Source organism: Notamacropus eugenii, chromosome 4, assembly GCF_028372415.1.
Source record: "Notamacropus eugenii isolate mMacEug1 chromosome 4, mMacEug1.pri_v2, whole genome shotgun sequence".
In the NCBI taxonomy this organism is placed as follows: domain Eukaryota; kingdom Metazoa; phylum Chordata; class Mammalia; order Diprotodontia; family Macropodidae; genus Notamacropus; species Notamacropus eugenii.
The window spans coordinates 31,543,707-31,565,358 of record NC_092875.1 but is presented as its reverse complement, the minus strand read 5'-3'; the positions used below and the strand labels follow the sequence as shown (position 1 = coordinate 31,565,358).

The 21,652-nt window shown below is 41.2% G+C and overlaps 1 protein-coding gene across 1 annotated transcript in view; it reads right to left on the bottom strand.

Annotated features, from left to right (window-relative positions):
* Positions 1-4,552: 4,552 nt before the first annotated feature.
* The window catches only part of TBX5 (T-box transcription factor 5), a 60,331-nt gene continuing 43,231 nt past the window's right edge, over positions 4,553-21,652 (bottom strand). Inside the window, 2 exon segments of the mRNA XM_072600346.1 lie at positions 4,553-7,366; positions 18,579-18,805. Of these exon segments, the coding sequence (XP_072456447.1) occupies positions 6,792-7,366; positions 18,579-18,805 (802 nt within the window). The 3' untranslated portion in view covers positions 4,553-6,791.

Genomic DNA, 21,652 nt, shown 5'->3' with positions numbered 1-21,652 from the left:
ATAAAAGAATTTTTGGTAGTTTGGTATGACATTGAATAAAAAATTAATTTAGGTAGAATTGTCATTTTTATTATATTAGCTCAGCAACTGATATTATCCCAATTGTTTAGATCTGACTTTATTTGTGTGAGGTGTTTTGTAATTTGTGTTGATATAATGCTTGGGTTTGTCTTCACTGGTAGACTCACAAATAGTTTATATTGTCTATAGTTTATTTTAAATGGAATTTCTCTTTCTATCTCTTGCGGCCGGGCTTTGTTTGTAATACGTAGAAATGCTGATGATTTATGTCAGTTTATTTTATATTCTGCAACTTTGCTAAATGAGTTAATTACTTCAAGTAGTTTTTAATTGATTCTCTAGCACTCTCTAAGTATACCACCATATCTTCTGCAAAGAGTGAAAATTTTGCTTCCTTGTTGCCTGCTTTAATGCCTTCATTTTTTCCTTCTCTTACTGCTGTAGCTAATATTTTTAGTACAATTTTGAATAACAGCGGTTATAACGGGCATCCTTTTTTCAAGGTTATTAAAGACTTCAAGCTCATCCCCATTATATGTAATGTTTGCTGATAGTTTTAGATAGATACTACTTTTTTTTAAGGAAAACTGTTTATTCCTATGCTTTCTAGTGTTTCTAATAGGAATAGATGCTGCATTTTGTTGAAAGCTTTTTCTGCATCTATTGAGATAATTATGATTTGTTATTTTTCTCATTAATATGATCAATTATGCTGATAGTTTTCCTAATATTGAACCAACCTTGCATTATTGGTATAAATCCCATCTGTTCATAGTGTATTATCCTCATGATAAATTGCTGTAATCTCTTTGCTAATATTTTATTTAAAATTGTTGCATCAATATTCATTAGGGAAATTGGTCTATAATTCTCTTTCTCCGTTTTGACTCTTCCTGGTTTAGGTGTGAGCACCATATTTGTATCATAAAAAGAATTTGGTAGAATTCCACCTATTTTTTGAAATAGTTAATATAGTATTAGAATTAATTGTTCTTTAAATGTTTGATTGAATTCCCTTGTAAATCCATCTGGTCCTGGAGATATTTTCTTAGGGAGCTTGTTCAATTTCTTTTCCTAAAACAGGGTTATTTAAGCATTTTATTCCCTCTTATGTTAATCTGGACAACTTATGTTTTTGTAAATTGTCCATCCACTTGACTTAGATTGTGAATTCATCCTTTCATTATTGATATTGGTAATTTGGTTTTCTTTTTCCTTTTTTTTCAAATCAAATTAACCAAAGCTTTACCTATTTCATTTCCCCCATAAAATCATCTCTTAGTTTTATTTATTATTTCAATAAGTTTCTCACTTTTAATTTTATTAATCATGTCTTTGACTTTCAGAATTTCTAATTTGGTATCTAGTTGAGGATTTTTAATTTGTTCTTTTTCTAGCTTTTTTGGCTGCATGTCCAATTCATTAATCTGCTCTTTCTCTATTTCATTCATGTAAACCTTTAGAGATTTAAAATTTCCCCTAAGAACTGCTTTGGTTGAATCTGATAAATTTTGATATGTTGTCTTTTTATTGTTGTTCTCTTTCTAGAAATTATTGATTGCTTTTATGATTTGTTGTTTGATCCACTCATTCTTTAGGATTAGATTATTTAGTTTTCGATTAATTTTTAATCTTTCCATGACCCTTTCTTGCACATGATTTTTATTGCATCATGGTCTGAAAAGGATACATTTAATATTTCTGTCTTTCTGCATTTGATTATGAGGTTTTCATGCCCTAATATAAGGTCAATTTTTGTGTAGGCACCATGTACCACAGAGAAAAAAGGTATATTCCTTTCTCTCCCTATTCAATTTTCTCCAAAAGTCTATCATACCTAACTTTTCAAAAATTCTATTCACCTCTTTAACCTCTTTCTTGCTTATTTTGTGGTTAGCTTTATCTAGTTATGAGAGGAGTAAGTTGAGGTCTCCTGCTAGCATAGTTTTGCTATCTGTTTCTTCCTGTAACTCATTTAATTTCTCCTCTAAGAATTGGGATGCTATAGCACTTGGTGCACATATGTTTAGTATTGATATTTCATCTTTTAGCAAGATGTAGTTTCCTTCTTTATCTCTTTTACTTGGAATTATTTTTGCTTTTGCTTTGTCTGAGATCATGATTGCTACCCCCTGCTTTTTTTCTCTTTTTTACTTCAGTTGAAGCATAATAGATTCTGCTCCAGCTCCCTTACCTTTACTTTATGTTTATCTCTATGCTTCAGATGTGTTTGTTGTAAACGACATGAGGGATCTGGTTTTTAATCCATTTTGCTATCTGCTTCCATTTTAGGGGGGAGTTCATTCCATTCACATTCACAGTTATGATTACTAACTGTGCATTCCATCCATACTATTTTCCCCTTTTATACTTTCTCTGTCCCTGTCCCTCTTCCACAGTGTTTTGCTTTTGATGACTATCTCCCTCAATCTGCCCTCCCTTCTCTGAAGCCCACTGCACTTCTCTGTTAGTTTTAAAGATGCAATAACCAGGGTGAACCTGCTGGGGGCCCTGACACAGTATACCAACATTTTTAGGACATTTCCAACATTGGTCATGCAACAGATGCAGAAACAACAGAGTTTAGTTCCTTGTCAGCAAGACTAATAAGTTATTATATCATATCATCTGGAGCTTGAAGTGGCCTTAGAGACCAATGAGTCCAACCTCTTCATTTTGCAGGAAAGAAAATTGATGCCCATGGTGGTAAAAAGACTTGCCAGTGTTGTTCACCTGAAATAGGAAGCTACAAGTTTAAAAGATTCCTCTTCCACCCACTCCCTAACAATGGCCAAGTCTTTCTAGCACATTTCTACCCTATTTGTGCCTTATTTGTTTTAAAATTCAATTTGAGCATGTTTCACGCAATGTGCTCTAAGTGGAAAAAGTTGCTAGATACAGTCTTGTTCATAAACCCACATTTTTTACTTTAGAGTCACACCTTTTCCAATAGGTATTTCTTATGCCAGACTTACTGGAGAGACAGTTATTCAAGAAAACCCAGAACTGTCAAGAAATTTAGTATCTTTCAAGTACCCAAAGCAATTCAAGGTAGGCTTACAAAATGCCTTAATGGCATAACTAAGAATAATCTCTAATGAGTAAAAAGAAGAAAAACAATTGTTTGATTATGGGAAAAAAAAACCTATAAGAAAATTTCTGGAAGAGACCTTCTGGTCCAACCTACCCCTGAACAAGAATGTTGTAAATCATATTTGAGTTGGGAAGGATCAGAGGATCATAGACCTAAAATTAAAAAGGTCCCCAGAAGCCATCTATGTAAACCCTTGCATAAAGATTAAATAACTTATCCAGGTAGATGTGGGATTTGAATCTCAGTGTGCTGATTTTAGATAAAATGCTTTTGCCATTGTCCTTTTTAGGAAAATCTAGGCCAATCCCTCTCAGTTTAAAGATGAGGAAGTTGAAAGTCAGAGAAGTTTGATGTATCAGATGTATCAGAGGCAATTTTCAAACTTAGGGGCTCTGATTCCAAATTCAATGGTCTTTCTGCTAAAATGCATTCTACATGAAGTCCTTTTTTTTTTCAGGCCCTAGAATGAAGAAAAACCCACCATGTCCAAGCTGTTAGACCTTTCCAATTGTGTGGCTATGTTTTCTTTATATCAGTTCTAAATATGGCTCTCTGACTTCCTACACCCTACTTCAGGTTCTACCCTCTTCGACCAAGCAAGTGATCTCCCTCTTCCACTTGATGGTCCTTCAGAACCATTGGTTCATAGAAAATTGAGTTGGAAGGGACCTTAAAGGTAATCTAGCCCAACCCTCTCATTTTATACATGAGGAAACTGAGGCTTAGAAAGATGAAGTGACTTCCCCACAAATGACAGAATTGAAGACAAGCAGAATGAGTAGAGAAGTCAACTCAAGCCTTTCTTCTCCAACATACACTTTGTAGGTATGGAGTTGTTTGAATGTTGTCTCCCCCACTGCATTGTGAGCCCATGGAGGACACTTTTCTTTGTACCTCCAGCACAGTGTCTGGCACAGAGTAAGTACTTAATGAAAGCTCACAGACTTCACTCCAACATTGTCTTTACCACTACACCTTGCCTTCAATCTATCAAGTAAAGGACAGAAATCCAGTGACATTGACCTCAAGACACTCCATCTCTCAGTTCTGGGCATTCTCTCTGGCTGCCCACCCATACCTGAAAGGCTCTCCCACTTTCAGTTTTACTACTTGACTTATCTGGTTTCCTTTAAATTCCAACTAAACTCCTACCTCTTCCAAGAAGCCTTCCCCAATCCCTCTTAATTCCAGTGCCTTCCCTCTGTTAATTATTCTACATATAACTTGCTTTGTATATATTTCTTTGCATGTTGTCTTCTCCCCATCCCCCCATTAGACAGTAGTCCTCCTTGAGGACAGGGACTGTCTTTTCCTCTTTTTGTATCCCCATTCCTTAGCACAGCACCTGACACATAGAGTAAGTGATCAATAAATGTTGATTGATTGATTACAAGAAAGAACTAGAATAAGCAGCAAAGTAAATATCTGGGCGCTGGGTGCTTTTGAAGCACTTGGCATTTATTAGGCATAAATTGACACACAAGAATATGGAAAGAGTACTTGGGGATATTTTTTTTTCCTTAGCAACATAGATATAGACATAGCAAGAACACACTCACAGCCATACACATGCTTACTCACACTTTCCCACACTCAGACATTTTACCCTGTTCTCTTCATTAGGGTCAGTTTAAAAAAAAATACAAGAAAAGCACTGTGAAAAGGGGGGAAAAAACAACAAACTTAGATTTGAGTATCAATAAAATAAAAAGCTCTTAACCAGCAGATATGCTGATTTTATTACCTGTTATTACTTAATTAGAATTCCTATTTATAAATAAATAGTACCAGTAAAATATTACATCTGAAGAACCCTGCAATAGTTTTACTTACAAATTTTTTTTTTACCTTTTTATGCTCTTTAAAAAAAAATCCCTCCCCACACACACCGCCACACACCCCACCACCACCCAACACAGTTTGTTTCCTTTTGGCGTTACTGTGGTTTCTTTGGAAAGAAAGAATTTGAAAAGAAGAGTGTCTCGCAAAGTCTTCCATTTCTGCAGGCAGGGTCAGTGGGTTGAAAGGCAGGGGAGAGAGGCTGGAGTCTCAACTGGTTTGCTTTTTGGTCAGTGGGTACATTTATTTTGGCTTTTCTGTCTCTTCCATCAGCTCCTGAGCTGGTCGTCCTCTTATCATCCAAGTTCTGCCCAAGTCGAAACCCACGACTTTCCACTTTTTTCCCCAAAGCAACACATTTCCCATCAGTTCACATTTCAACATGGGTAGACTCCAAAGACAGAGCAGAAAAGAAGACAGGGTCTTTTGAAAGAAACATTGCCAGGCCTAGACAGAAATAGCTTTCTTAGTCCCACTGGCAAATCGAAAGAGAGTGCCGTGTTTATTACAAAGATCAAACACGAAGGTTTGTGTTATATATTTGCAGAAACATCACATGTCAGAGGTAGGTACCTAACTTTCTTAGTCAAGGAGAATGTGGGTCTTTTTTGGGGAGGGGGAGGAAGAAGCAAGAGATGATTGAAAAAAAACCCATACACAAGCACACTTTGGAACATAACCTGTCTAGATCTCCCCCACAAAAGGGACCAGGTCCCTTACAGAGCATAGGAAAAAAATATATTATCATTTATTATATAACAATGTCAACATTAACACCAAGAGACCAGGGCTAGAAAACAAACATCCGGTGAACTGGGATGTAGAACCCTTGTGATAAGAGTGGAGAGTCAGCAGAAGATGGGGAGAATGTCTGAAGACCAGAGGGGAGACACTAGAAGCTCTCTGAGGGTAGGAACGGTTTCTTTTCTTTTTTTTCTTTCCTTTCCTTTCCTCTCTTTTCTTGTCTGTCTCTGTATCACCAGCACCTAGCACAGTGCCTTGTACATACATAGTAGGCACTTTGTAAAGGTTTCTTAGCTTGATTTGTTGAGTATGTTTTGAGCAGAGTCTACCAAGGACAAGCACCATGAACAGTGCCTGGGGCAAGTAACAAGAAAGGTGGATGTCAGTTACCCAGAGCTGGGAGGAAGAGGGAGACAAAGACCCTGAAATCCTGGCATGAAGTGAGGCCGCTGCTGGGGAAATAATGAAGGTCTCCGGGAAACAAAGGAAAATGGGGGAGAAGCTTATTGAAGTCTCAACTCGGGATTATTTCATTTCAGCCCCTAACAATGCCTGGTACACAGTAGGCACTTTAAACGTTGTCTCCCCCATTAAAATGTGAGTCTCTTGAGGTCAGGAGTTGGTTTTGCCTTTCTTTGAATCCTTGGTAATTAACACAGTGCCTGACACATTCGTGAGCACTTAATAAATGGTTGTTGATTTGGTGTGCTGATTGATTGACTGCAAGAACTGTCTATGCCCTCTAAATCAGGTCACCCTGGGGCTAAGCCCTAGTTGGCCCACCCTAGTAAGCACTCTGATGTTGAGATGCAGAAACACAGCTCAGGTCTCAGGGTGGATGTAGAAGATGAGTTTGGAAGGTGAGAGGAGAGGGAGCCACAGAGCAGGTTGGCTTTTTTGGTGGGGGTGGGTTTTTTTCCCTTTTTTTGAGTTTTTGCAACAAAACAAAGAAGTCACATTTTTTGAATTGTGTTTTCAAATCGGTGTTCAGCTGGCGCAGGGGCCCAGTTGGAGGAAATCTTGCCAAAGAGGTTTTCTGTCTCTCATCCTCCCTCTTCTTTTTATGTCTACCATCACAGTCCTTGACTCAGTCTTAACTGTTCTCACTCCACTCTGGCACCATGCCCACCCCATGGACAGAGTGGTACTGATGAGGAGAGAGGGTTCGAGGTACCCCGTGGGAATACAGGAACTCAGCAGACTGTATGCTGCCGGGGGACTGGAGGCTGGTCTGTGGCCCACACTGCCGAACCACAGGCTGATGGGAGACAGATGTCTGGTGCTGAAACATGCTCTCCCCGAGCTGGGGGGAGCTGTGATTGGCCACCCCAGCCAAACGGGGCACCAAGGGCCCTGAAGTGAAGTGGGCAGAGAAATGCTGGTAGGGGAGTCTATCCACAGACTGCATGGCGGTCACTGTACAGCTGCTGTAGGAAGGCATGGTGGGCCATGTATTACAGCTAATGTCTTCCAGGCTGGGCACGGAGTCTGTAGGGGGAGCAGAGCTGGCATACATGCAGGCTTGGCGCTGGGCAGACTCAGTCCTGTAGGAGGGATTCAGCCCCTGCTGCTGGGAGTAGTTGGAGCGATAGAAGGAGTCCTCTTCAGTGGGGGAGGTCTCCATGTAGGGCTTTTTGTAGGCATGTTCAGTGGTGGAACATTCCTCATCTGCTAAAAGACAAGAAAGTGAATACACCAAGACCCACTGAGTCACACCAAGGACTACAGTAAGAGAGAATGGGCAATAACAACCTTGGTATGGACTGGTTAAGGGACAAGCTGAAGTATTCAATGTTGGTGAATGTTAATCACAGGACCACAGGCTGACATCAGCTACGAGTCTTAGGGGTTATCCAGTCTAACTTGCTCACTTTATGTAAGAGGATGAAACCTAGATGGGTTAAGTGATAGTAGGCCCAAGGACCCACAGGTTGCAGAGCCGTGATTTTAACAAAAGTCCATTGATTTGTTACGAAATTTGGGTTCTAATTCTCATCTGTTGTCACAGTAGCCATTTCCCCTGTGCCTATGTGTGACCTGGAAAAGGTCATATCCATAGATCATAGGATTTAGAGATCACCTAGTCCAAATTCCTCCTTTTACAGATGTGGAAGCTGAGATCCAAAAAGGTGACCTAATAAGATCCCAGGATTTAGATCTGGAAGAATCCTTTAGAGGCCATTTAGTCCAGTTTTACAGATGAGGAAATTGAGTCCCAAAGTGATTTGCTCAAAGTCACTCAAGCACTAACACTATAGATTTAGAATTAGTAGAAGGTACTTCAAAGGTACAGATGAAGAAGTTGAGGCACAAAGCTGATATCACATGCTAGATTAATCACAAAAGTGAGTTAGTGTTTGTTTGTTTTTCCATTTTACTGCTTGGGAAACAGAAGTTATCCATGCACCAACAAGCATTTACAAAACATTCAAGACTTTCCAGGCCCTGAACAACAAAAGTAATGTTACTACTTTACTTTCAGAGTGGAAAGGAGCTTTGAAAGATTGTCTAGCCAATACAATCCTTTCATTTGACAGACAAGGAAATGGAAGCCTTGTCTGGTATTTATGGCTCTTCATCACCTGGATCCATCCAACATTTCCAACCTCCCTCCACACACTTCAAGTCTAGCTTTCTCAGCCTGTCTTCTGATCCTCACCCATGGCTCCATCTCTCACCTCCAAGATCTTGGGTTCCATTCTATACCCTTCCCTGAGCTCTGTCTTTAGAACCCCTGACTTCCAAGACTCCCAGCTCAAGTACTGCCTTGAATCAAAAGGTCTTTCCTGGTGTCGCTAGCAGCTGGTACCTTCACCTCAAAGATTATATAGTATCTATTTTATATGTATTTTGTATATGTTATTACACGTTCATTTCAATTGTCTGATTCTTTGTCACCTCATTTGGGGTTTACTTGGAAAATATAATGGAGTGGTTTGCTATTTCCTTCTCTAGCTTATTTTATAGATGAGGAAACTGAGGCAGATAGGGTTAAGTGACTTGCCCACGGTCACACAGCAAGTAAGTGTCCAGGCCAGATTTGAATTCCAGGCCTAGTGCTCTATCCACTGCATCTCTCTGGTTCCCTTTACTTGCATATACCCACTTATATACATATTATATACATATACATTCCCCATTAAAAAGTAAACTTCTTTAGGTCAAGAATAGTTTTTTTACTTAATTTCTTTGTATCCTCAAAGCTTAGGACAGTGTCTGGCATGTAAGAAGAATCCAATGAATGCTTGTTGATTTCACTGATATGTTGGTCAATTGATTGATCTAGTTTCATCCACCCTCATTTTAAAAATGAGTAAACTGAGTCCCAGAGAGATTCAGTGACTTGGCCATGGTCATACAAGAAGTGAGTAATCCCATCAAAATTCAAACCCAGATTCTCTGACTTTTTTTTGCTTCCACCCTAGGCTCCAAGACCTCCACATTATAGAGCTACAAGGATCCTCTCTGAACCATCCTTTGAAATCCTAAGGAATGGGGTGTAGAAGGCTTTATTTTTCTGTCCATAGGTCACTTGGATTCAACTAGCCAATCAAAAACACTGATTAAGCCCTTACTATGTGTCAGGAATTGTATTAAGCATTGAATACACAAAGAAAGGCCAGTCTGCCCCTACCCTCAAAGAGTACAACATGCACCCTTGTAAGTTTATACATGAGAAATACAAAAGTTGAAAAATAAGTAACTATCACCCACAATGAATTTTCCCCTCTGATATATACCCATTAGGGTACAAGAGGGATGTCTGGGGGAAAGTGAGGACTGATTGGAACACAGTGTATTGGGTTGACGGATGGAGCTGAAGGAGGGGTCTGAATTCATCATTGTCAAGGACCCTTCTGGTTCTTGGGATTTTTGAGATTCTACTCTCCATCTGTGGTAGCCCTGACAACTGTCCTTTAAGAAGGCTGAGGAGAAAAACCACAGAGAACTAAATGCATCCACAGTTACTAGGGAGATCTAGAGGCAGGGTCATTGGGCAGAAAGCTGAACATGTCCATTCAGAATTTTGTCAATGTCATGGCTTTTTACAGGGTTGTGAAGGCACCACTGGGCAAGGACACATGCAGTGGGGGCACTAGTTGGCTCCCACAGGGCTTGTGAAACTGCCATATCTACAAGTGGTAGCAGCAGCTCAGCCTGATTCTCATGAAATGAAAACTCATTCAACCAGTACTGTACCTATTTAACCCAGGGTCAAAGGCCTAGGCTAGGTCACTATGACCAGCTACAAGACATACCTAGGGACTGGGAACCCAGGATGCCAAAGCTTCTGGATGAAAAATGATAAATTCTGACACTCAGAAGAGGAGAGAAGAAAGGAGGAGAGGAGAGGAAAGAGGAGGGGAGGGGAGGGGAAGGAAGGGAAAGGGAAAGGAGAGGAATGAGGAGAAGAGAGAAAGAGAGGAGGGGAGAGAAGGGAAGAGAGAATAGGAGGGGAGAGGAAGGGGGAGGGGAAGAGAAAGGAGAGGAGGGAAGGGGAGAAAAAAGGAGGAGAGGAAGGGGAGAGGAGAGGAAAAGAGAGGACAGGAGAAGAGAGATGATAAGATCCACTGTTGTTTTAGTTACAACCATCAAATTTTTCCATTTAACCAGGGCATTTCCCCCTTTACAACAATAGAAAATGCAGCTGTAGGGTACCCTTGGCAGGGAGGGGGAAAAAGTACTACTCAAGAGTTTCTGATCTCCTTCTACATTTGCTGCAAGTAAAAGAAAGAAAAATAAGAAAGAGGCCAGCACACATTTTGGGAAAATTGTAAAATTATCGATTCCTGTCTTTAATTCCTCAGAGATCTGATTCTGAACCTTAGCAGAATGAAATGGCAGCTCCCTCATCCAAACTGTCCATTGACCAGCTCAAATCCCCTCCAGCTTAAGCAAGAATAGGGACCTCAGGTCCATGAAAAAAACTGGGGGTACAATCTACAGAGATTTATCTTCATTGTTGGGTTATGATAGGCATCATGGGAAGAGCACTAGACTTGTCTGGATGGATCTACAGCCAATCAATCCCATCTCCAACACTTAGCATTTATGTAACCATAGGCAAGTCACTTCACCTTTTTTCTGTGCCTCAGTTTCCCCCTCTGTAAGAGGAGATACTAAGAACACCTCTCATAGATTTGTCACAAGGACTGAATGTCATTGTGCAGATAAAGCACTTACTTTGCAAAACATGGGTATATATAAACTTAACATATTATTAAAATTATTTTTTTAATTTCCCATTTTTTCCCCTGAGAGGGTGGGAAACTGAGGGAATGGAGGTAGTTCTAGTTATCTTCTGGTTAGCTGAGAGTAATTAGATCACTGTTTTTCAAAGAATACCATTAAAACAGATGACTGATGAAAACAACATGGAATGGGGACTGAATCTTTCTTTGAAGAATCAAAAGTCACTCCAAGACCCAAAAGTGACTCAGAGTCACCATTATAAAGACCAGTTTTCATTTTACAGTATTAAAAACAATGGATTTGGTGGTTTGGACTCTAAATAGAAATCCTAACACATAGAACATTAATGTTGGAAAGAGGTTTAGAATCTAGAATGTTTGAACTATAAGAGTCCTTAGAACAGAAAATGTCCAAGTTAGGAGCGCTTTCTACGGACCAAAGGATGTCAGAGCTGGGAAGAAATTTAGAACATGAAAGACCAAAGTTAGAATAGACCTTAAACCATGGAGTTTCAGAGCTCAGAGGGACTGTAGAACATGGAATATCAGAGCTGAAAGGGAGTTTAGAACACAATAGCAGAGCCCCCCTTAGACACTGAATACCAAAGATGAAGGAAGGGTCTTTAGAATACAGAATGTGAGAGCTTGGAGAGGGTCCTAAAACAGGGAGGGGCCTTAGATCATGAAAAATCCGAGTTGAAAGGGACCTCAAAGGTTATTTGGTACAATTGTTTCTTAACCCGACTCACCTCTCCATCATCTCCAACAAATTGTCCTGAACTTACTACCTCTCAAGACAGCTCATTTTCCCTTTGGATGACTCAAAATTGTTAGAAAGTTTATCCCTAACATGGGGCACCTCACCACATCCCCCATTAAAAGCTGAAGGACCCTAAGAATACAGACTTTCTGAGCTGAACAGGGCAGCATTTCACACTTGGAATGATACTCTTCCCCCCTCATTTTTCCAACTGAGAAAACTGAGTCCTAGAAAAAAAATACAACATTTTAGATCAAACAGTTATTTAGTAACAGGACTGCCTGGAGTGCAGGCCTCCTGATTCTCAGCATCTCCTCCTTTGTACTATACTATGGGTTGTGTTGTATGGAATACACCTTGAACTTTCAGAATCAGGGAGGGCAAAGGAGCAGCAGCCAATAACGAAACCTCAACCTAGTGGCCTTTAAGTGCCCACATTGGCAGGTGAAATATAGTGCTTAGACTATTGAACTTGGAGTCAAGAAAATTTGGATTCCAATCCTGCCTCATACACTTTGCTGTGGGACTCTTGGAAAGTCACTTAGCTGCTCTCTGCCTCAGTTTCCTTATATCATGCCCATTATTCACACAGATCTCCTTGAATTGTTGAATGAATATATACAAAGGTCTTTGCAAACTTCAAAGCAATCTATAAATGCTAGCTACCATGATTATTACTGCACCTTCAGGACATATGGAGTTTCTGGAAAAAGTCCAGCAATAGAAACAACAGAAAAATCTCTAACCCCCAAATGTTTCGATACCCTTTGAACATGGCTCATTTCCTTCAAGGATTGTTTATGAAAATGAAAACTTCGTTCCATATTTGAGACAATTTATAGAAGGGATATCTCAAACTTTAAGGATGTTAACTAGAATAAATGTTCAGGGCAGGTTGCTTCACAGGCCAACTCACTCAAGGCTGCCATGAGTAAACATTTATTAGACACCTACAACACGCAAGGTTAGACTGGATTAAAATAATTCACAGAGTATCTCGTTCTGGGTGGTTTTTTACCCTTCCCTATTCTACTGAAACAAGCAGCTTAAAAATAATAATAAGGATTTAAATAAGGCACTTAAGAAAGAAACAAAATTAATCCAATCTTTAGAAGGTTCTTAGAGATTATACAATACAAATCTCTTCACTGGACAGAAGAGGCACTAGGATGAGTCTGGAACATGGAATCTGAGAGCCAAGAGAGGAACCTTAAAATATAGAATGTAAGGGCTGGTAAGGACTCTAGAACACAGAATGTCAGAGTTCTGAAAGGGGCTTTAGGATTGAAAATGTCAGAACTTATTGGAATCCTAGAACTGGAACAAAAAGAGTTGGGAAGGACCTTAGAACAGAGAATGTGAGAGCTGGGAGAGACCTTAGAACAGAGAATGTGAGAGCTGGGAGAGGACTAAGGCCATAGAACAATGATCACTTGTATTTCTATAATTCTTTAAGATTTGCAAATCCTGGGAAGCTTAGACCATGAGTTCCTTGAAGGCTCGGATTGTCATTTTCCTTTCTTTGTATCCCCATCGATTAACACATTGTCTGTCACATTTGTTGTGGTTCAGTAATTTTTCAGTCATGTCTGACTCCTTGTGACCCCTTTTGAGGTTTTTTTGGCAAAGATTCTGGAGTGATTTGCTATTTCCTTCTCTATCTCATTTTACAGATGCGGAAGCTGAGGCAAATAGCATTAAGTGACTTGCCCAGGGTCACACAGCTAGTGAGTGTCTGAGGCCAAGTTTGAACTCAGGAAGATGATGAGTCGTCCTGACTTCAGACCAAGCATTCTATTCACTTCCCCACCTAGTTACCCCATCTGATATGTGCCAGGTACGTAATAAATGTTATTCGACTGACTGAAGTATCATTACCCCCATTTTATAGAAGAGGAAATTGAGGTGGAGAAAGGTTAAATGACATGTCAAGGGTCACACAGCACATCAAAGCTTTACGTTGGCTTCTCGGTGGGGCAATACATAGATTATCAGGTGTAGAGTGGAGAAGACCTGAGTTCAAATCCAGCCTCATATACTTCCTAGTTGTATAACCCTGACAACTTCCATTTGCCTTAATTTCCTCATCTATCAAATGGGTATAATCATAGCAACCACTTCCAAGGATTGTGAGGATCAAACAAGATCATAATTACGAAGTGCTTAGCACATAGTAGATGTCATACAAATGTTAATTCCTATCTTTGCTGTTGCCTTTATTATGATAGCCTTGACAACCCTGGGACGCAGGTACCATAGATATTATTATCTCAGTTTTACAGAGAAATAAACTGAGACCCACAGATCATCAAAAAAATCACATGATTAGTAAATCATAGTCCTAGGCAAATGGTTTCATTTTGGATATAAGCCTGCATTGATACAATGAAAAGGATTCTGGGAGGTTAAGGACATCAATGATTTTTTGAAAAAATAATAACTAACGTGTTCTTAGTGCTTTAAGGTTCAGAGGTCACTTTACACACATTATCTCATCTGTCCCCCAAAACAATCCTCTGAAGTAGGTGTTATCATCTTTCAGGCTTTCAGATTCATGGAAGTTACTTGACTTGAGATTGAAACCCAGTTCTCCTTGACTCCAAGTCATAGTGCCATAGGATTATAGATTTAGAGCTAGAAAAGACCTTAAGAGGCCATCAAGGCCCATCCTTCCATTTTACAGATGAGGAAACTGAGCCTGGGAGAGGTTAAGTGACTTGCTTGCATCACACAGCTAGTATCTCAGGCAAGATTGGAAGGGAGGTCTTCCTGATACTAAGCTCATCCAACGTATCCCCATGCTAAGAAGCACCAGACATACGGGAGTCTGGATTTCAATCCCTTCACCCTACCTCATTCCTGGCTCTCCTTTTAAAAGCAAACTCAGTGATGGGCTCCTCACTTACTCTGATTCTTTCAGTGAAATTCTGCCTATTGGTGGTCATTGTTTGATTCCTTAGGTGGGGGGAGAAATGAAAACAAGAATGGAGCTGCTCTACTCCCAGCAGCCAGTGGAGGGGCCCAGTGGGGGTCTCTCCCAGGCCCCGGCCTGCCCCCTTGCTTCATGACATTGATAAAAGACCTTTCCCCGGCTGGCTCAATCCACTGGGAGACAGATAGGCAGGAGACAGTAGAGTCCAAACACAAGGGCTCCATCCATCCCTCTGACCAACTCTGGCCCTTTCCCATCACATGGGCCCCAGCTCAGGAGCTCACTGGTAAAGAGATAGTTGTCTCCCCAGTGACAATGAGGGGAAATGAGATAATGGAGATGACGGGGGGTAGGGAAACCACCCAGGGAGACATCACTTAACAGGGGTTCCAAACTGGAAGGAAATTTCTGCTGATTCCTTATCACCTTACAATGTGGACGCCCATGATGAATGGTCTGCAGTTGTCTGGACTCAGAGCAGTCAGAGATGGGCTGGAATGTTGCCTGTCACTTCTCTGGGACAGGCAAGCTAGCAGGGTGAGAAGGGCAGAGATTTCTGTAAAGGTTAAATCAGTCAGGCAGGCATGGAGGCTGAGGCACGCTGCCATAGGGCTGTCCAGTCACTGCGGCAGTGGCTTCCATCAGCAGATTTTGCCCTCTCATCTCTATTATAGGATCTTAGATACAGAATGGGAAAGAACCATTGGCTCTCTTACTTTCACTGAGGCACAGAGAGGGAAAGGGACTTGCCCATGATCACAATGTCATAGTTTTAGAGCTGAAAAGGACTTTAGAGTTTATCAAATGCAATTTCCTTCTTTTATAGGTGAGGAAACTGAGGCAGAGAGGTTAAACAACTTACCCAAAGCCACACAGGTAGTAAGAAGACAGAGCCAAGACTCTGATTTGAAATTTAACAACCAGCTCTCTCAAGCCAGTCTGAGTTGGTTCCAAGACTCAGATTTGTAACATTTGCCAATTTCCAAAGCATAAATGCTCATAGTGAAATTTAACAACCAGCTCTCTTGAGTCAGTCTGAGTTGGCTCCAACTCATTCCCAATTGGAAGACACTTAAGTCCCCTGACTCTAAACATGAGTTTAGCATCTTTCTCCTACCTGCCTCTTCATGATACAATAGAAGGACCTTGGCATTTGAGGTCATAGGACATGAATTTCATTCCTAGGTCAGCCTCTAATTAATTAGCTGTGTGACTGAGCAAGTCACGTAGACTCTCTGAACCTCAGATTCCTTCTGATGAAAATGAGAAGTTTTTGCTAAGAGATCCTCAAAGGTACCTTCCATGTTGAGGTCTGTGAACCTTAGGGGCTTTTACACTGAATCTTGGAAAAATCTATCCTAGCTTAACAAGGACTGCAACTTTATGACATCAAGTTTGCAGTCACCCATTAGGTATTCCAAGATTTCCAAATGCATTTAGAAGAATTTATTTACATGCACTTTACTGTAAATATTTAATCTATAAAGAGCATGGATTTCTTTTTCAAATTCTTCCTCCCCCTTCTTTGGGTCTGGTATTAATTTAATCGATGGTGTTTTATAATTCAAACCTTGTGACTCTTCATGGAGGCCCCCAGGGACCCCTATCTCCAGTCCTGAGTCTGGATGGCCCACAGTAGAGTCTGGAACTCTACACTGAGGGGCCCATGGCCGATAAGCAGAAGACATAAAAGATGGTGCATTTAAAATGGGTCCCCTGCTGGTGTCTTGCAAGGACCATGTTATCGGGCTCATCTGCTGGGAGAAAGCCCTTCCATGCCTGGTCCGTAGAGCAACTCAGCCAATCGCTGGAAAAGGAGATTCAGAAATGTTTGTGTACATGTGTCAAGAGTAGATATGCTGGGAACGTTGCCAGAGGGCCCTTTCAAGTGATACTGTTCAGGCTTTTGAAGCTTGGATCATTGAAATGTGCATCAGGTAAGCTGGGAAAGTCTGGGAACAAGGCCTTGATCTGAGGGAGCCCAGACCCAGAATAAGGGGTCAGAGAAACCTGGCTTTCCAAAGAGAGGGTAGGGGATGGGAAGGGACACATGGATTCCTCTAGAATCTGGATTCCAAGACGAAAATCACACTTTAACCAAAGTCCACTTGTTAAGAAGTTCAAAACAAAACAAAACATGAAAACAATCAGCAGGGATTTGAGCAGCTGTGTAGCTCTCTCACATGGATGGGGAAATGGCTCACTTTGGTTATAGAGATAATGAAGGCAAGTAAGATTGGGAAGTACCCTGGGTCTGTAGTCAGGGGACCTGAGTTCAGTTTTTACATCTGTTATGTAATATAGGCAGCTAGATGTTCAATGGATGGAGCGCTGGGCTTGAAATCAGGAAGACCTGGGTTCAAATCCAGCCTCAGACACTCATTCACTGAGTGTCCCTGGGCAAGTCCCTTAACCTCTGTTTGCCTCACTCTACTGGAGAAAGAAATGTCAAACCATTCCAGTATCTTTGCCAAGAATACCCAGAGACAATATGGTTCAAGGGCTCACAAAGAGTTGGATGTGACTGAATGATAGAACAGAACCATTACCTACTATTTGGTCCTAGAATATAAACTACTTGAAGACTGGGATCATTTATTAGGTTGTGTTTCTACTTCCCAGCACTGAATACACAGTGGGCAACTGCTAATGATTTGTTGAATTGGAGTGGATTGGATTGAAAGCAGGAATGTGCTGGTAAATGTTTAACAACCAGCTCTCGAGGGGAAAAAATGGATTCATGATACACTTTAAAGTGAACCTGAATTCTTAACATTTTCTCTATTACTTCCTTTAAATCTTGATAATCAACAAAACAATAAATCAAACCCTTATATGTAGCATTTGCCAAATTCTATGGTGTAAATGCTCACACTAAAAATTTAACAATAGGCTCTCTCAAGTCAGTTTGAGCTGGCTCCAGCACACCCCTGATTGGATATTTTTTATCTGATCCAGGTCTTCTAGCTAAAGAGCTACCTCTTAGAGAACTTTACCTGTTATCTTTCTAACTCCTCACACAGTAGATACTTAATAAAAGCTTTTAAATTGATCACTTAAGTGACTTTCCCATGGTCACACAGACAGGAAGAGTAGGAAGGAGGATTTGAACTCAGATCCTCTTGATTCCAATCCATGTACAGCCCAGCTCACTCTACCAGCCCAGGGAAACTTTATGGAGAGAATCAAGACACCAGGTCCTTATTCCTGGGTCTGGCTACCTGGATGAAACTTAATATCCCCAAGACTTATGATAATATTAACAGCAACAGAAACAAGCTCACATTTATATAATACGTTGAGGTTTGAAAAGTTCTATTTGATCCACACAACAACCCTGTGGTCCTACAGGTGTTATTAAAAATGTGGCTTCAGGAACAGAAAGGGTAAGTGATATGCCCATGGTCACACAGTTAATAAATGTCAGGGATATTACTAGGACTCCTGAGTCCAAGCCCAGAATGCTTTGCCACACAAAACAGCCATATCATCTAAATGAGTTCCAGTCTGGGCATGACTGGAGCAGTTTTTTTAGACAATATTGCATCATGGAAAAAGCCCTGGAATAGAGGAGTCAAATGACTGGAGTTCTAGCTAGGTTCTAAGTCAGCTAGGGTCTGATCTCAGATAAATAATTTCCCTTCTCTGGACCTCAGTTTCCTCCCATGGAAATTAGATTCAATGACCTCTCTAAAATCTATTTTCCAGATAACACTTTAGTAACCAGATGCCTTTGTATTCATTTCATTGTTTTTTTTTTCCTTTTTAATCCTCAGCTGGCATACAGTAGGTGTTTAACAAATGCTTGTTGATTGCCAAAATCTTCATCCAACCTGTGGCTTCATGGTAACTAAAAAATCTACCCCAAACTCTCCAACATGGATGAGGTGAGAACCCAGAAGGGGTATAGAGCATCATGGGATTAGGTGGGAGTGAGAAAGGAGAGAAGAGAGAGAAGACAATGGGGAGGAAAGATGGTGGGGAGAGAAGGCTTACCTTTTCTCTTGGTGCAATGGTAAATCTGGCCATGCTCCTGGGACAGCGGGTATGGGTTGGGAGGGGGCAGCAGATCCTGGGAGGTACTGGAGACGCCATTCTCACACTGATATTGGGACCCCAAGTTGGAAGAGGCTGAGAGAACTCTGGCCTCCCCACTGAAAGGGCTGTGGTTGGCAGTGACCTTCTGTCTCACCGTACTTCTGGGAACCACTGGGTACTCTTTACTGGAAAACATAGGTGTGTTTAAAATATTGGGTTCACTTTAAAAATAGATGTTGCTCTTTGGTCTAGAAAATATAAATATATTATATATAAATACATAGATATGAGATGAAAATATTGAAAATGTGAAAAAATAAAAGTGACTTAGACAATGTCTGTATCACAGCCTAGATCCTCCCCTTTCTTCCCAACTGAACAGCTATATGCATGATGTATCATAGAGAGGGGTCTTATTTGCTATTTGTCCTTTGGGGTGATGTCTTGACACATGGGCCAGTTGAATGTAAGTGAGATAGAGTTGTACAAAGTCATCAACCTCACTCTCTCTCCCAGAGTCATTGAAGCCCATTGGCAGGACAAAGATCAAGATGACTGGTGATGGCCCAGGATGCAGTAGACGACCTTGGCATCTTTCATATCTGACAAAGCTCGTAGCACTGGACGGCACCTGCTTCAGCCACCTTGCTGGCCATTGGAGCAAACTGTTCTCACCCTCCTAACACATGAAGGGAAGTCTTCACATGCTTGGGGTGTTCAGGAAGGACTAGCAGCTCTAGGGTGAGGGCTGCTGAGTCCTTTTCAAGGCTGCTCATCCACCTTTGGTATCCACCTTCACCCAACTCTCATCTGTGGTTCCAAGAAGCTATAGCATGCACAGACCTTGGTAAAATGATCTAGGCAGATGGGCTAAACCAGCTTGAAGGTAAGCAAAGAGTCTCAAATCCATCAGTGAGTTGGGGGGGGGGGGGGTTGTCTACCCACAGCCATGAGAGTGACTGATTCAGCTTTCTACTCCGCACAAGAAACCCTGATTTCAAATCTAGCCTCAGATACTAATTAGCTACACAATCCTGGCCAAGACACTTAACCTTGTTTCCCTCAGTTTCTTAATCTGTAAAAAGAACTAGAGAAGGAAAAAAAACCACGCCAAGAAAACCCCAAATGGGGTTACAAAGAGTCAGACATGACTTAACAACAACAAAAATCCGGGATAATAATATCATCTACCTCCCAGAGTTGTGGGGAGGACCAAAAGATCTTACACATGTAAATTGCTTTGCAAACCTATCTAAATTCTAGCTATTATAAGTGTCTTGCTTGTCCACAGTGGTTTGCATGTTGCATGAGCTCCTTGACGGCAAGGACTGTGTGTTTGTTTTTTCTTTCCTTTTTATCACCAGGACCTAACACGGTGCCTGATACTCAATGACCTCTTAAATGTTTGTCCACTTGGTGACTTGCCCTGGCTGCTGAATAATTATTATCATTTCCCACCACTTCTCAGGTTAAGGAATTCCATATCTTCACACATACAATCATAATCTCTAAGGTCCTTTCTAGCTCTAACAGCCTAATGCCATCATTTTACAGATGGGGATACTGAGGACCAAAAAAGGGTAGGGACTTGTTCAGGACCACCCGCAACATTCCATGAAGAGAAAGGACCAGAACTTGGATCTCCTCACTCTCCCCACTATGTGAAGTAAGACAACGCTTGATTTATTGTACAGTTACTTTTCTCAAATTTGGACAGAGGGAGGAACCAGCTCTAACTGGGACTTTTTTGAGCAGGACCATGTTGCCCCACCTGTGCCCCTCAAACTTTTACAGGTTTTACTTCTGTGAACTCCTAGCTAGCCCCAGTATCCAGGGGAGATGTGTTCTCTGACACCTCCTGGTTCTAAGTAGGGGGAGGAGGAGTTTGGAAAGGGGGAGAGCAGATAGGTTAGTCTGATCTAAAAGACCAAAAGCTGAGCCTCTGGCAGCCGTCTCTGAAAGAGAAGGTATCTCTCATGGAAGCTGCCCACTCTTTCTCATCCACATCTGACCAGGATGCCCTTTGGCAAAGTATTGGATCTCCTTCCATGGAGCCAGCCTCCAAAATTTCAGAGGATTAGGAGGCAGAGGCCCACGTTCTGTTATTCCAATTGCTGCCGACACCCTACATTATCTTAAGTGAGTCATTTACCTTCTCTAAAATGTTCTCCTCCTCAGTCAAATGAGGGGAGTGGATTAGGTGTGATCTAAAGACCCTCCCAGCTCTGACATTCCCTGTTCTAAGGCCCCTCCCAGCTCTGACATCCCCTCTTTCTCAGACCCTGCTCTGCTCTATTTTAAGGTATCTTCCAGCCCTTCTACTCCCTGCTGAAATATCCTTTCAGCTTTTAACCCTATGCATTCTACCACTATGTGATTAAACCCTAACCAACAACCACTCCCAAAAGAACCACCCTTTAGGGCTAAAAGGTTTAATGAAATGAATTTTGTTTAATGGGCCTCAGTCAAATGTGCCTCTGACTCCTACTTTGTATTTTTTTCCATTACACAGTTTGAATTACAAACACTCTCTCTCCTCCCTTCTCTTCTTTCTCTCTCTCTCTTTCTCTCTCTGTTTTTTCTCTCTCTCCTCTCTCTTCTTTGTCTCTCTCTCCGTCTTTCTCCTCTCTCTCCTTCCTCTCTCTCTCTCTCTCTCTCTCTCTCTCTGTCTCTCTGTCGCTGTCTCTCTTTAACTTCTCTCACTCTCTCTTCTCTCTCTCTCCCCCTCTCCCTTTTCTTCTCCCTCACATGTAAGAGTCAATGAAGCGAGATGGCAATTGCATTCGGCCTACTTCATCCCAGAGTACACGCTGTCAGCATTCCAGAAGAACCGATGGGAGATGGGGGTGGGGGCTTCCTTTCTTTTTTAATATTGAGATGTTTATTTTTTTTAATTAAGGGAAAATGGCCTGAAAATGTTGGCCCCCAGATTTTACAAGGGACTATATCAGCAGACCTAATAGAATTCTCAAAGTGCAAGGTAATATTGCCAAGTGCCAAAATTATATTCTGCAAAGACCAAATCCTGTTTT